Raw genomic sequence first — 15,199 nt, 5'->3', positions numbered from 1 at the left:
ACATGACAAATTAGAGTAGTGTTTTTTTACTGTGCCATGTCTAACAAAATGAAAAAATGTATCATGGGGGGACCCTATAAAAATGCTCAAAAATTACTGAAAATTTGGAATTCGGGACCAAAAATTTCTAAAACAAAAAGTGATGAAACTGGAAACTTGGTGTTTGGTCCACCCATTCCTAGGACATTTGAGACTTCCCTGGTGAAGGCACCGTCTCCTTGACACATTAATTATTTAAAAAACATACAATGTGATTTTCTGGATTTTCTTTTTAGATTCTGTCTCTCACAGTTGAAGTGTACCAACAATACAAATCACAGACCTCGCCATTCTTTGTAAGTTGGAAAACTTGCAAAATTGGCGGTGTATCAAATCCACATTTTCCCCACTGTATATTGGAATAAAATGTAATTGTTTCATTGTCATTGTAATATTAAAAACTATATAATTTTTTCTTATGTTGCCAAGGCCTAGTACAAGGCTATGAAAGTGTTTTTCTCAATGAAATGTTTACATACTTGTTTTTCCACTCACAACTGTCCATCTTAGGCTTTTAATGACTGTTTAAGTAGCATTACAAGAAACCATAATCACAGTTTTATATCATCACAGTGTAACATGTTTTTAAACGCTCTCGGAGGTGCATTTCAATGATTAACAGAGGACAAATTATGGCCAGAACAAGCATGTAATCATATTTTGTTAGTCATAACTCCACCATGTGGGGCCTGTCTGCCTTCTGTAACCCCACTTCATTTATCAGTGCATAAAATGTGCCAGTTAAGTTCATTGCCCTGTGTGTGTGTGTGTGTGTGTGTGTGTGTGTGTGTGTGTGTGTGTGTGTGTGTGTGTGTGTGTGTGTGTGTGTGTGTGTGTGTGTGTGTGTGTGTGTGTGTGTGTGTGTGTGTGTGTGCGCGCGTGTGTGTGCGTGTGTGTGCGTGTGTGCGTGTGTGTGTGTGTGTGTCTGGTCATGGCAAGTGCCAGCCTGGCAGCAGGCATTAGTCAGAGCCGAGACAGAACATGCTGTCTGTCAGGCCGTCGCGTTGCCATAGTGACACTGTCTGCTTCTCTCAGGTGCTTCTGGGAAACCATTCCTCACCCAAACCAGCCTGTCTGGGTGCCAGCCGCAGGACACAGCAGCTCCTTTCTTTCCTCTTCCAGCAGCCTCCCCGTGTGTTTCTTTTTCCTTTTGGTCTGTTTGTTCTCTCCTTCATCTTCTCTTTGAACACAGTCAGCGGGCTTAGGCTGTAAACGTTGACCCCATTCTACATTGTAAGGTAGAGAAAAGAGTAAACCCAGAGAGAGGGTGATTTCTACATTTTTTAAAAGCTAGGAGTCCGTCTTTGAAGGTTCATGAAAAAGAACAAACTAGCACGAACACACACAGAATACCAAAGCCCAGGCTTCCTCAGGTGATCGTTTTTGGCTCTGACCAGAGGTGACCTCACCCCACCTGCATCTCCGCTTTCTAGTATTGATTGCTCTGCTGGAGCCCCACATACCCACCTCCTCCTCCACAAACATATGAAGGAGATTCTGTGCAGAGTAAAGTTCCCTCAAATGGTTTGAAGAGTTTATTTAAATGTATGAGCTATATACACACGAAAAAACCCTCAGTGCTCTCCAGCTTTTGTCTTGTAGCTGTGATATTTACACTTCTCAAAGTGAGGATGTATTTTTATCCTGCATTCTGTATTTGTTAAACCCTGTAGTTTTTACTTCCTCCCATACTTTATATAACCACCCACATGCTCACTTCTGCTCCAAAAGAAAACAGCTGATTTTTCAGACTATTCAAACTCACCATGTGTAGGATATGGAAATGAAGGCTTATGCTTGAATAACACATAGACAGCACCATCACCACATACAACAGATTGTTTATCTTTACTTAAGGAATGCATCAGATGATTATGTTTTGTGTTAATACATCAGCACCTTTATCCTAACTTAAAAAAAGGTCATTACAGCTTTAAGTTTGTTTTTTTTAACAGTAGTGCTACATGCCCACAGATATATAGTTTAACACATGAAACGTAAGCAGCAAATGTTCAAAACTGAGTGGTGGAACCTTGGAGATGTTAGTCATCATTGTTGGAACTTTTCATCTTGACCTGACAGTTTGCATCTCAAACATGCAGGATGCAGTACTTTGCCAGAACATTTAGGGGAAACTGAAGCTAAGGCAGCCTCCACTCTTAATCTCTCTGTCTCTGTCTGCCCTCTCTCCAGGGTCCAGTGACCTGTGTGGCCTTCTCCAGAACAGGAGAGTACTTTGCCTCTGGCGGTTCAGATGAACAGGTGAGGACATCTCCTTCAAGATATACAGTATGCCATGCATTAGTTTGCTTGTGTTGTTGTAGCCAAAGGTCAGTCCTTACACTACAACCTGAGAACCCAAAAAGTTGGGAGGCTGTGTAAAATGAAAACAAAAACAGAATTTGATGGTTTGCAAATAATTTCAACCAAGTGTTTGAAAATATTACAAAGACAACATATCGGATGTTGAAACAGGAAAATGTTGTTTTATGAAAAAATATATGTTCAACTTAAATTTGATGCCAGCACTACTTTTCAAAAGAGAAGGTGTGTTTACAAATGTGTTGCATCACCTCTTCTTCTAACAACACTGTAAGAATTTGGGACCCAAAGAGACTAGTTTCTGGAGTCTCCCAAACAAAATATCCCCTCATTGTTGCCTGATATTTTAGCTGATTTCAGCTGCTCAGCAGTCCAAGGTCTTCTTTGTTATATTTTCTGTTTCATGATGCATCAAATAATTTAGATGGGTGGCAAGTCAGGACTGCAGGATGGCCAGTTTAGCACCCAGGCTCTTCTACTACAGAGCCATGCCCTAATACAACTTCAATGTGTTCCCTGAAAGAGGCACACTTTCTTTTTTTTGCTGACCTCTGAACTGTGTGCTGATAACAAGCTGACTGGTCTTTCTCCTCTTTAGAGCGGAGGACGTAGTGTCCATGGTTTCCTAAAAGAATGTCAAATTCTAAATTATCAGACCACTGGGATGTTTTCCACTCGCCACTCAGTCCATCTTAAATGGGCTTTGGCCCAAAGAAGTCACTGGCATTTCTGGATCATGTTTATAAATGGTTTCCTCTTTGCACAGTACAGTTTCATGCTGCATTTGTGGATACAGTAATGTACTGTTATAGACAATGGTTTTTTGAGCCCATGCAGTGATTACCACTACAGAGCAAACTTTGTAGGGGTAATCAGTCATCATTGTTCAGTTTTAGCATTTTATATGTTATCTTTGCTCTATTTTCTTTTTTTTCTTTTTTTTTAAACTGTGTTCATTCACATTTCATTCAGTGTTGTTAGTATTTTTATTGTTTTGAATCCATTGTATTGATTTTGAACGCCTCAAACTTTCTCCCTCCAGGTAATGGTGTGGAAGAGCAACTTTGACTGTGCTGAATACAGCAATGGTGTCACACTGCAGTGCAAAAGTACATCTAGCACTAAGACACCACCAACCAGCTCCATGGCTCACCCCAACTCTAACTCACACCTGTCAGTGCTCCACAGCCAGGTATGTTCAGAGTACTAGTCCTATTCAGACTCAATAATTTGATATGTTCCCAAATGGGTAACCTCATATTTCAGTTCATTTTTGTAATGTTCAGAATGAAACTTTGTAATATCCTTGAACCTTCTGATTTCAAAGATTTCTATAACTCAAGCAAAACCAGAACCTGTTTGGACAAAAGTTATGGAAAGCATGACAACAACTGAAGAACAGTTTGGAAGTATTAAACAGGATTTTTATTAAACCCCTAGCATGGCTGAGGAATACAATTTGACAGGTTGTCTCATAAATGAGAATGGGGTATGTATTATCTAATACAGAATAAACACAAACATCCTGCACTCCAGTGTTCACATTAGCACAACAAAGACTAATTGAATCTAATTTGCACACACAATAACATGCATGTGTGCTGCCTGTGCTGAGACATGAACCTAAAGAAACACATGCACTCATGCCCGTCAGTTATTCATGCTGACTTATTTCCTTCCTGCACATCCTTCCTTTGAAGTCTGCAGTGTGGCCCAGAGCTACATCCATATCTCACATGAAGGAGAGGAATACCTACTTACTCCTGCAAATACACTTTGATACGCAGGAAAGGTTTTTCTATCTCTTATCACTCAAAAACGATTAAATGTGAATCTGTTCTCAGCGTATGAAAACAATGCACAAGGATATTTTCACAATCTACAGGTGTGTTTGTTTTTGAGGATGGCATTTAGATATCTTCAGTCGTAACTTTTTGTATTTAATGTCATTGCAGCACACGTGACACTGCACTTCCCTGTTACAACTTGTTTTATTCACTTTGACAACAAAGATATTTCAGATAATGTTAAGACATAATAAATGCCAAAATCAGTTATACTGAAAAATATTCAGATAACAATCAACCCTCGCAGACTGGAGAAGCCCGATTTGTGGCCGCATCTTCTCCATTTTCATGACAGTAATTTAATAAAATATCATTCTCTGTTTCTGAGTAGTCTGAAGTGTCCTCATCCGGCCAGGGTTCGATGACTAACGATTACTGCAATGTCATAAAGTAACTGTTCTCTGAATACGTTAAAGAGACCATTCGGTTTTCTTTTTTTATCTACACAAAATGGAATGATATGAAAATATCTGTATCTGATTGAATTGTTGCTTAGTTGCAGAAATAGAGGGCTCCCATCCAGACAAAGCTGTCGCACACTCACTGCTGTCCCAGTCGATTACGAGGAGGATGCTGTTGGTACATCACAGTTTCCAGGAACCCAAGGTTGCTTTTTCAGAATTTGTAAAAATTCTAAATAAAATATTTAGTTCACACTTATCTTAGCAACAAGAACTTGCAAATCCACCAAGCTGTAACCCAAAAACATTTTGAATAATTGCTTGATAATGACTTAAACAATGACTTCGCGAGTGAGAGAGATCAGACCATCAGACTTGAAAAGATCCATGTTTAGAGACAAACTTAAAGTGAGAAAGTATGGCAGCCATTAGTGATGTTTAAATATTAAAAGGCCTTGTCAGATGTCACTCATTCTCACACACACACACACACACACACGCACACACGCACACGCACACGCACACACACACACACACACACACACACACACACACACACACACACACACACACACACGCAAAGGACAGGGTGTCACAGTCTGGCTCGACCTCAGGGAATGGTTTGGATTTCAACCTCTTTGGATGCTACAGTGTTACTTACACAAACAAGGGCACAGCCAAGGTCCTCTCTCTTTAATTAGCTCTCTCTTTTACTCTCTCCATCTCTGTCCCTTTTTTTCTGTCTCTCTCACACACACACACACACACACACACACACACACACACACACACACACACACACACACACACACACACACACACACACACACACTCACTCTTTGCTTTCTGTAACTGATTTCCCTGTTAGAAGTTAAGATCTACCTACAGTGATGCCTTCATCCCTTTACACTCTATGGAAATCAAGACTAGTGTCATACTTTAAATACTTTGTTTACTACCCGCTGTACTAAATACTTGATTCTGATTGGTCAAAATCCCATGATGAAAGTTAATAATTCTTGACAGGAAAATCAATGCAAGAGACAACCTGATCACACACATCAAATCAATTGATGGAAAGGAGTCCATTACATTTAACCTCTGCCTGTTGACACTGTGGCAAAAATGTTAGGATCCGTTAGTGTTCTGAATGGATGGGCTTCACACCATGGAAAACATTACATGGATATTTCTAATACAAGAGGCAACAAGATGTGACATTTGTCTCATTTATATTTTAATTAGGGATGGGCAATGATTTTTGAATATTAAAATATTTGTTCACTTATTAAAAATTGAAGAATTACTTCTAATATTTTCTCATTTTAAAAGTACAATTTTTCATAGTTTTTACCGGGGCCTGGTTGTAATACGTTATTCCCGCCAGATGGTGGCTATAGAGTTTCTTAAAGCTGTTTGCAAACCGCACTAGCAAACAGAAGAAGAAGAATGCTACCGGCGTTAAATAGCTAAATAGATTATTCGAATAATTGTCAAATAGCTGCCAATGATTATCTCATTGTATTTTGGCTTGAAATGCCCATTCCTAATTTTAATGTGTCACCTACAAAGCCTTTTGAAGGAGATGAGCTGAATGAGTACAGAAATGTCAACATAAGTGCCTTGTCTAACGTTACCTTCATTAGAAATTCAGTTTAATGTTGTTGATAACAAACAAGGAGACCATTGTTTTAAATTTACCATGGATTGAAATGTTCCGTGTGATGTTAACTCGAAAAAGAGGCAGATAGGCGTGTTGCCATTGAGCACCACTGACTATGGAATTTCAATCAGGAGAGACACAATTTGAATATTAAAGGTTATTTATTACAACTGAATGAATGATGAAACTTGACAGAAATCTTTGGCTTAAGAACTCTATGCGGGTAATGTTGTGAGCGTAGGATGCGTGAATTTGGCAGCTGAAGAAATCCCCCTAGAGTCCAGACACTGGTGGTGGTGGTTGATGATGATCCTAGGAATTGAAGACTTGCAGAGACCAGGTGGAGATGGGGAGGTGGAGGGGTGCGCACCATCAATGCAAGAAGGAACAAGCAGGAGAGAGAGACACATTTAAAAAGACAGCAGAGAGTTGATAGGCTGACGATAAGGGCATGCCACTGAGCTATTGGATGACAGCCGCCACTGATTAACCAATGACAGCTCTGGAGCATGCATCTGGAAGCGGGTGAGCTATTGATCGAGGGAGAGGAGAGTTAAACATCTGCTGTGATTGCTTTTATAGTCTTCCTATCTGAACTTTCGCTACATCGGAGGGACTATTTTTTTGTGTTGTATAACGGATCATTTCTAAATGAACAAAATCATCTTCAATTCAACATTTGGTGTCAACTTCTTGTCTTTGGTTGGTAGACAGGTAATAGCCTGGATATTTTATAGTGACCAGGTGCTTATGCAAATTAGAACCCCAACAGGGTGAGCAAGACCCTGATGCCAAGCACCTGTTACCTTTACGGTATCCTTTACAAGACAAGTGAAAACTAGCTGCTGTGTGTGATATCAAACCAGTACTGATAATACTAAGTTAAACAAACCTTATTAAATGTAGATTTTAGTAGAGCATAACATTAGTAGATGTAAGTGTTAGGAGAAGCAGTTTTAAGCAGAAACTGATATGTAGATGGGGTTGTTTTTAACATCTACTTTACATTTGCTTGAGTGGTGCAGCTATGAATCTTTTAACTTCTTTTAGACACCAGCTCCTTTGTGCCATCCATCGACCCCTTCAGGCTCTTTCTTCTCCTTCGTCTCTGTCTCACTGTGTCTGTCTCGCCCGCTGCTGTGATACAGGACTGTAAATGGATTTTAATAGCTCTTCCACTAGACAGCCGTTATTACAGATGTGCCCCAAAGGGTGATTAGAAAATGGGCAATTGGGCCGTGCGGAGGGGTGTGATTAGTGCGATGTATGAAATGCATTCTCCTCTTCTGAGAACTGCTCTTCTTGTAAAAACCCATTTCGCTTGGAATAATGGTTTTTCCAATACAGCACTATACTTCACATCTCCTTAGTTAAACAACAAGGCACTAGACTATTCTGATCAAGTGTTTGTGGTGGCTCTCTTTGGGCTCCAGAAAAACACGACGAGATGAAGTTTTAATCAAGAGTAGATGCATATGTGCTTTATTTGAATGTGTCTATTCTATTTGTTCTTATTCTATTCCATTCTACTCTATTTGTTCTTATTCTATTCTATTCTGTTCTGTTCTATTTGTTCTTAATCTATTCTACTCTGTTCTGTTCTATTCTATTCTATTCTATTTGTTCTTAATCTATTCTATTCTGTTCTATTCTATTCTATTGTATTCTATTCTATTCTTACTGTCTTTTATTGATCTTATTATATTTTGTTCTATTCAGTGCTACTCTATTCTATTCCAATCTATCTTATTGTTACGTTTGATTCCTCTTATTCTATTCTATATTTACATTTGCTGAGAATCACATCATGAGTTCAAGATGCATAGGATAATGACCTTCCTCTTCATTGTAATGTGGTTCATGCCGTACAGTAGATTCTCTTTGGTTTAGTTTTGGCTCCAAACTGAAAACATAACAATAGTCCCAAGAATATATGTATAAGAATGTAAGAAAAAAACATTTTTGTACAAGACACATATGAAATAATAGTATGTATTGTTTTTCTCACTATTGTTGCTTTTTGGGAAATTTTAAATTGTAGAACATATTGTATTATTTAAAGCAGCACTGGCATCCCAACACTTTCAAAATCTTTTTTTTTTTTTGCTAAATCATCTCTGACAGTTTGTCAATGAATCCAACCAACATTAGACCAGCAAAGTAAAAAAATATTTGGAATTATCAGAGTTTTAGTACATTTAACTTGCAGCCGGAAAGCCATATAAAAAAATATGAGAATAAGAGCCAAGCTTTTTTTTTGTTGTTTTAAAGTGTCATAGTCCTATCTATAGAAGATGCTTCTATCACAGGGTATTTATGTTGTTAGATATGAAAGTTAATCACTTGATAGTTTTCTTCAAAAAGGAAACCTGTACTGAAGGGTGAAACTATTTTCCATTTTTTAAGGATATGAATTTTAAAAAGAGAAAAAAGAGCATGTTAATATGGACTATTATTTTTTCTCTGAGTTTTAAATATGATAGTTAAATGCAGTATTCTGTGTATAATGTTAATTTTACCAGGAACTGTCTATAGTCACTGACACTGGCATGTATCAGAATGACATACTCATAAGAGACATTGTAAAGAGATGCCAGTCATGATAATAAGGCAGGCTTTTGATTTGCATGCAGAGCGGTCCATTGGCTGATTACATTCAAAACACAAAGCGATGAATGCATAATGTGGACAAACTGAATGTAGTGTTTAATTCAAAGATTTCTATTTAGTATATTTTCAAAATTTTACACAGGCTGAGTGCAGCTTGTTTTGATAATCGGGTTTTCAAAATGTTGGATTTGACTAAAAAGGGAAAAAGGGACATGAAAGAACAAACGCTGATTAAGTTTGACTTTTTTTAAATTTTCAAGCTTTTGTTCATCGCCTCATATTAAACATTTTACTGATGTTGCTGAAAGCTTCCTCGTCAGTGGCAGGCCTTAAATCCACAGGGATCACTCTGCTGTAAGAAAAATATGAAGTCATAAAACATGCAGGGAAAAATGACTAAAGCAATTATAACAGACATTGCTTAGCTTTTCGTTGTCACACGCTAATTAATTCTTCCTTCTACCTAATAAATATTTTGACTGGTACAAACCACATTCAGATAATATGTTCGTGTAATTCTTACTTATGATACCGTTTATCGCTTTAACATACAAACACTCACTGACCCCATTCACCTCTTCTAACTTTCCCTGAAATGAATTGTTCTCTCAGTTGTTACACTTTAAGTAATGGTAGTAACTGCACCTGGAAGCAGTAGCTTCCTAAATTTTTCTCTTTCATGTATAATTTAGTCATTCATAATTCATTATTAATACAGGCCCTTTCATCTCTCATAAACTGCCGAGAGTCTCGCACACGTGTTGCCAGAGGAGGCAGAGAGAAAAAATCTGCCACCAACTCACATAACTGTGTTCGTTTTCTTCTCCCCTGGAAAGATGATTCTCAAGCGTCGTGGGTTAGAAAGGAGAGTCTAAAACAGAGAGAGGGACAGATGGAAGACAGGATAAGTGGATCTGATATGCTGTTATAAATTGATTTATTTTAAGAGAGGCAGAATGTATCTAACAGGATGTTCTTTCTAAAAGCAGCCATGGAGGGAGTAGAGGGGCACTACTGTTGCTCTTATGTCTTAATACGAAACTTTAAAGAAAAACACAAAGTCTGACTATTATCCTTTAAAGATCTCCCAAAATTTAAAAGAAATGATGACGAGATGAATTGTGTTAGAGGAAGATAACCGTTGAAAAATAATTATACAGTCTAATAGAATTTGTTCATGGCTCTTAGGACAAACTTTTACTGCATAAAACTATGACTGGTCACTCTGACAAAAAGTGCTGTATATTGAACAGTACCTGTAACAGCTTATAAGATAGTAATGCCTGAGAGATATTCTGAATGAAAGGACCCACCTTCAACCACTTGGTGTTCACGTGTATAATACACTGAGCATAATTACTTTTTATACCAGGACTTACCAGTGGTGCTTGGGTCGGGATTGAGGACTATATAGCCTCTGTACATGGGGCTCTTGCGTTAACAATTAGGCCAAACTGGTGCTCTGAATACTGGTTTCTTTAATGCCATTATGGGGGTAGGTACTCGTAAAACGTTAAGTGCCATCAGAAAAAACTTAAATGAGCTTTTTATCGAGACAAATCTAAGAATCTCTATAAAATACTTTCTGGGCTTGAAGGTGAGAAAATAAAGGACTTCATTGGCATCACTATAGACAAATCTCCAAATAAGTCAACTCAGTTGAATTTTCATGAAAGGGTTAAAGCATTAATATCCTCGAGTGTAGGCCGAAATGAAGTTTCAAGCTTGCAAATATACATTCTTATGTTCATTTGTCTCTGTATCTTTTTTAAATGTTTCTTTTTTGGGCTTTGATGGAGTTTGAAGCAACTCTGCAGCTGGGGGGATGAGAGAGTGGGGCATGATATGCAGCGAAAGGCTGCAAGTCAGACTTGAGGCAGATCTTAGATTTAGCCTTCCAGGAGTATAGCCTCTGTACATTGGGCACATAGTTTTACCTCCAAGCTACACCTATGCTCTGTCGACGTATCTTTAATTCATGCAGGGGGGTCTTATGATTTAGTTTTTTTTTTTTTTTGAAGATGGATTAGAATGGACTGAAATCAATGCTTTAAGTGGAAACAGTGATTGTACTCTTATTAGCTTATTGTCATTTATAACGTGCAGCCAGTATTAAAATAAAGTAACTAAATCTTAAATATTACGTTCTAAATTTCGACATGTCTGTGTCTCATCCAGCTCTGCTTCAGTTTATATCCTATTTTTGCCCTTCTGAAGCTAGGCCAACATTGCTGTCTTCTTTGTCCTCATTTATCTAACACTGCAGAGACCTGCAAGTTCTTGTTAATTTGACTTGCTCTGCATCATGGGTAATGTATTTTAGGTGCTATCATGAATTGTCAGAAGAAACTGTAATATGAGGAGGACAGGAGAGGGTACTGGCAGCTGGCAAGACGAACCAGTACCCTGAAAAACTCTCAACGGTTAAATTTAAAAGTGGCGGTACTGCATACAGAAGCGCACCAGCCCCCTTAAAGATTTGACTGAAAAGGATGTTTAACATGAAATGATGTGTCCTATTTAGGATGCAGTGGATACATTTGCATCTAAGCAAAATGCATGATAAAGCTACTGCAGTATCTTTTGCCATTATAAGAGGTAGTTATTGATTTTCCAGGTATTCAATTTCTATATTGTAGTTATCTTGGTGAGTGATTGCGACACGGAATATTAATATGTTTTTAATCTAGGTGGTGAAGTTTGGTGAACAGAGGATGGCTTGAAAGCGACAGGTGTAGCCCTCTGGTCATCGCTTAGACCGTCTGACATGACCAAAGTGTTAAAACCATCCTTCCTAGCTGTGTCAAACATCCAGTATTACACACAGCTGCCCGTGGCTATACTTCATTCCAACAGGAAGAAATTTGCCTAATGAGACAGTAATGCTGTGTTTATTCATACAGAGGCAAAGGCCACCCATTGCCCCTGCCCTCTCAGAATCAAATCCACAGGGATTTCATAAGCAGCTAATTTGATATGCTGATCCTTTAATGGACTTGGATGTGAAGCTCTATGATAATTTGCCAGCGATAGGCGCTATACCAGGAACATGTGGGCCTATTTGTTAAACACAATAAGCCAGCTTCAGAACGAAGTCTCTGCAGCTAAAGACAGAGAGAGTGTGCGCAGTTCAGTCAGCCTGAGTCTGTGTCTGAGCTCAACACAGCTGAGCAAATCTATATGTGTGTAGGAATAGATGCAGCCATGTGTGTTTTTGTTTGTGTTTGTGTTTGTGTTTGCATGTGTGTGCGTGAGTGCCAACCATTGCTGACAAGCAGATCAGCTCTCTCTGATCACATCCGCTATAATCCCTACATCCATCCCCCCTCTTCTCTGCTCTCCCCCCCCTCCTTCCTGTCTCTAGCTTCACATCTGGGTCTCTCTCCCACTCACGTGTGCAGACAGACGAGCCGCACACTCACAGCAGGCTTCCCCTCACAGCTCGACTCACACACACACACACACACACGAACACACACACACACAGATCACTGCACCGCTCGGTTCAGCTTTAGGATGTGGATCGGAGAGCAAGGAGGGGGTTCTCTGACTGCAGTCGCTGTTTGAACTTTTATCTCCTTCACTGCTGTTACAGACAAAATAAGATGCTTTGACGGTGCGATAGCAGACCAAACTTTACAGGCTCTCCAGTTAGAAAAAAGGTGTGTTGCATCAGTGTTTGTGCATCTCTGAGGTGCGGGCACAGGAAGACAGGTGGTTTTGTTCTGACAGAAGGAGTTAAATTAATTTGACAGCAGGAGGATAGAGAGCGAGGGAGAAAGGGAAATGCAAAGGAGCGCAACGAGGGAGTGTTGAAGAAGACAAGATAGCAATGGAGTTAAAGAGAGCCTAATGGTCTACTGGAGCGAGAGAACATCCCCGAGAAACAGGGGAGGGAGGGAGGGAGGGAGGGAGAGAGAGAGAGGGAGGGAGAAAGGTAGCAATGTGAGAAAACAGGGTGAGCATGTGAGGGAGCGAGGCAACACGAGGACACAGGAGATGAGAAAAAAAACGAACATTTGAGAGGCATTAGCAGATACCTGTGCATGCTTGTTTCACAGGAGAAGACAGAGATTTAAAGATATGGGGATCAGGAGAAAAACAGAGGCAGACAAGAAGAAGAATGAATGAGAGAGCGGTGAGAGGGAAAATGAGAGTGAGGAGTTGACTAAGTAGCATTAATAAAAGGCTTTAGTGAGAAACACCCTCCCCTATAGCCGAGTCAAGAGGCATAACTCAGAGCTGACTCACATCAGAGGCTTCATTCATCAAGAGGCATCGCTCGCAGTTTGTCATTGAATGTTTGCTCCACTGTAATTAACTGATTTGTCAGCTGACAGCGGAAAGATTTATCTGTCATCTCATGTTTATACGATGACACACACACACAAACACACACGCACACACGCACAGACACACACGCACACACACTCCATCCTTACCTGTTTAATGAAAGAAAGAGATGTTTCATAATGTTTAAATTCATCATTCTTATCAAGCCTCAGTAGGCGAGGATGATGGATCGTCTTTCCTTACAAGTTCTCCGGTCTTCGGAGGATTTCTTTACATTGTATAAAAATGTAGGGCTGAATAATTATCACCAGCTTTGCCATCTGTGCTGAGAGTAATGTAAAGGAAAGGGCAAGCCTGTATCGTTGGCATAAATTAAGCTTAAACACAGACATTATTCTCAGACAGTTAATTAACACTCCAGAGCCTGTTGAATGGCAACAGCTGGTGTCAACACACATTGTACTCTCTGGGTCTATAATGCTGTTACTTATGTATTTTTCATACAGAAGAGGAGGCGGGCCACGAAATGTTTACAGGGATGCTGTGATGGAGTTTGATATTTGTGCCCCCTCCCTTCCCCTTTATCTGCTCAGACCGGTTATGACTTTTGACTGTCTTTTTAAGACTGATTTTCATCTGACCTTATTTTGGACAGGCTAGTCACAAACATTATTCAGTCTCGAGGCTGATTTATACTTCTGCGTCAAATCAACGGCGGAGCCCACACCGGGGGTCCGCGTAGCTCCCGTACCTACGCAGAGGCCTACGCACGTAGCTATATGTGCACCTCCTCCAAAATGTAACTACGTGTAGAATCGACGCGGACGGCAAGCCCTGTGATTGGTCAGCTCGGCGGCATTGTGTTTCCAGCATTTACAGCACTTCCGGGATCCCGGACATCAGCCGCACATCAGCCGTGTATTTCATCTCCTCCTCTCTATTCTTCATGTAATCATGTCTGTATGATAAACAGCAACATGTATCAGCTGTAGTTTAACATAACACGCTCTGAATCGATGTGGAAAAGTAAACAGAGATCGTAGCGCGGCCGGAAGGAGGCGACCGGCTATCAGAGAGACCACACTGCCCTCAAGCGTTTCGGCGGAGAATTGCTGCGTGACACGGACACATCGACGCACAAGTATGTGGGGCTCATGTCCACGTCAGCCCCTGCTGTGTAGGGGTGACGCAGAATTATAAATCAGCCTTATTACATGTTTAAAACAAGACTCGTTTTCACACCTGGATCGTATGGAAATGTTCCGAAACAACTCCTTGGCTTGGATTGTTCAGACATATATGACCCCAGCAATCGCACTGTGAAGCAGAACAAAACAAGCAAGCTGATATCGCCTAGAAGAGGTGGTTTAGGTTTGCCTCCAATCGAATTCCTTGAAGCTGGTGTTTTGGTGGAAATTGTGGCCCTGTTAACTGGCGACTATCAGCTGAATGGATCTCTCCCATTTCCTTTAGTTTTTCATTAAAGACATTCCCGGAGCGGTTCGTAAGCATCTTGAAGCCGTTGTTTTGGTAGAAATGGTGACCCTGTTAACCGGGGACTATCAGCCAAATGGGTCTCTCACAAATGCCATTAGATTTTCTTAAAGACATATCTGATGAGTAGATTTTGACATTACAATAAGAAGATAAACTATGATGCATCTGTGATTCAACAGCTGTTACAAAAACCATGACAACCACTGACACATTCAGATGAAAGTCGCCAGATTACAGGGTCACTCTTTCAACCGATACACTGGCTTCCAACTATGTAAAGTGTGGACATTTCACTGTTTTTTTTTTTTTTTCCCTACGCAGGGGAAAATAAGTCTATGAGGTTATGTCGTAAGGATGGCCCTGCTGGTGTTTGCTTTGGCCCGCTTTACAATATTGCAATGTGAACACAAAACAACCCAACAGAAAAATGCGACAATGTTTAATTTTTTTTCATCAGGTTCTGAACATAGCAAATGAGCCATAGGTGTGAAAAAAAATCCTTCAGACTGTATTTCACATTACAAACA

The 15,199-nt window shown here is 39.9% G+C and overlaps 1 protein-coding gene across 4 annotated transcripts in view; it reads left to right on the top strand.

Annotated features, from left to right (window-relative positions):
- Positions 1-15,199, top strand: part of poc1a (POC1 centriolar protein A) — a 68,244-nt gene that overhangs the window by 20,173 nt on the left and 32,872 nt on the right. For all 4 annotated transcript variants that reach the window (XR_004631558.1, XM_034685580.1, XM_034685571.1 and 1 more), the window contains exons 8-9: positions 2,233-2,301; positions 3,404-3,553. Coding sequence is in view for 3 of the 4 variants with exons in the window: in XM_034685580.1 (XP_034541471.1) it covers positions 2,233-2,301; positions 3,404-3,553 (219 nt within the window). In the remaining variant the exon portion in view is untranslated. The remainder of the gene's footprint in view (positions 1-2,232; positions 2,302-3,403; positions 3,554-15,199) is intronic.

This window comes from Notolabrus celidotus, chromosome 1 (assembly GCF_009762535.1).
Source record: "Notolabrus celidotus isolate fNotCel1 chromosome 1, fNotCel1.pri, whole genome shotgun sequence".
NCBI lineage: Eukaryota > Metazoa > Chordata > Actinopteri > Labriformes > Labridae > Notolabrus > Notolabrus celidotus.
The sequence above is the reverse complement of the archived record's forward strand: the minus strand, read 5'-3'. Positions and strand labels throughout refer to the sequence as shown.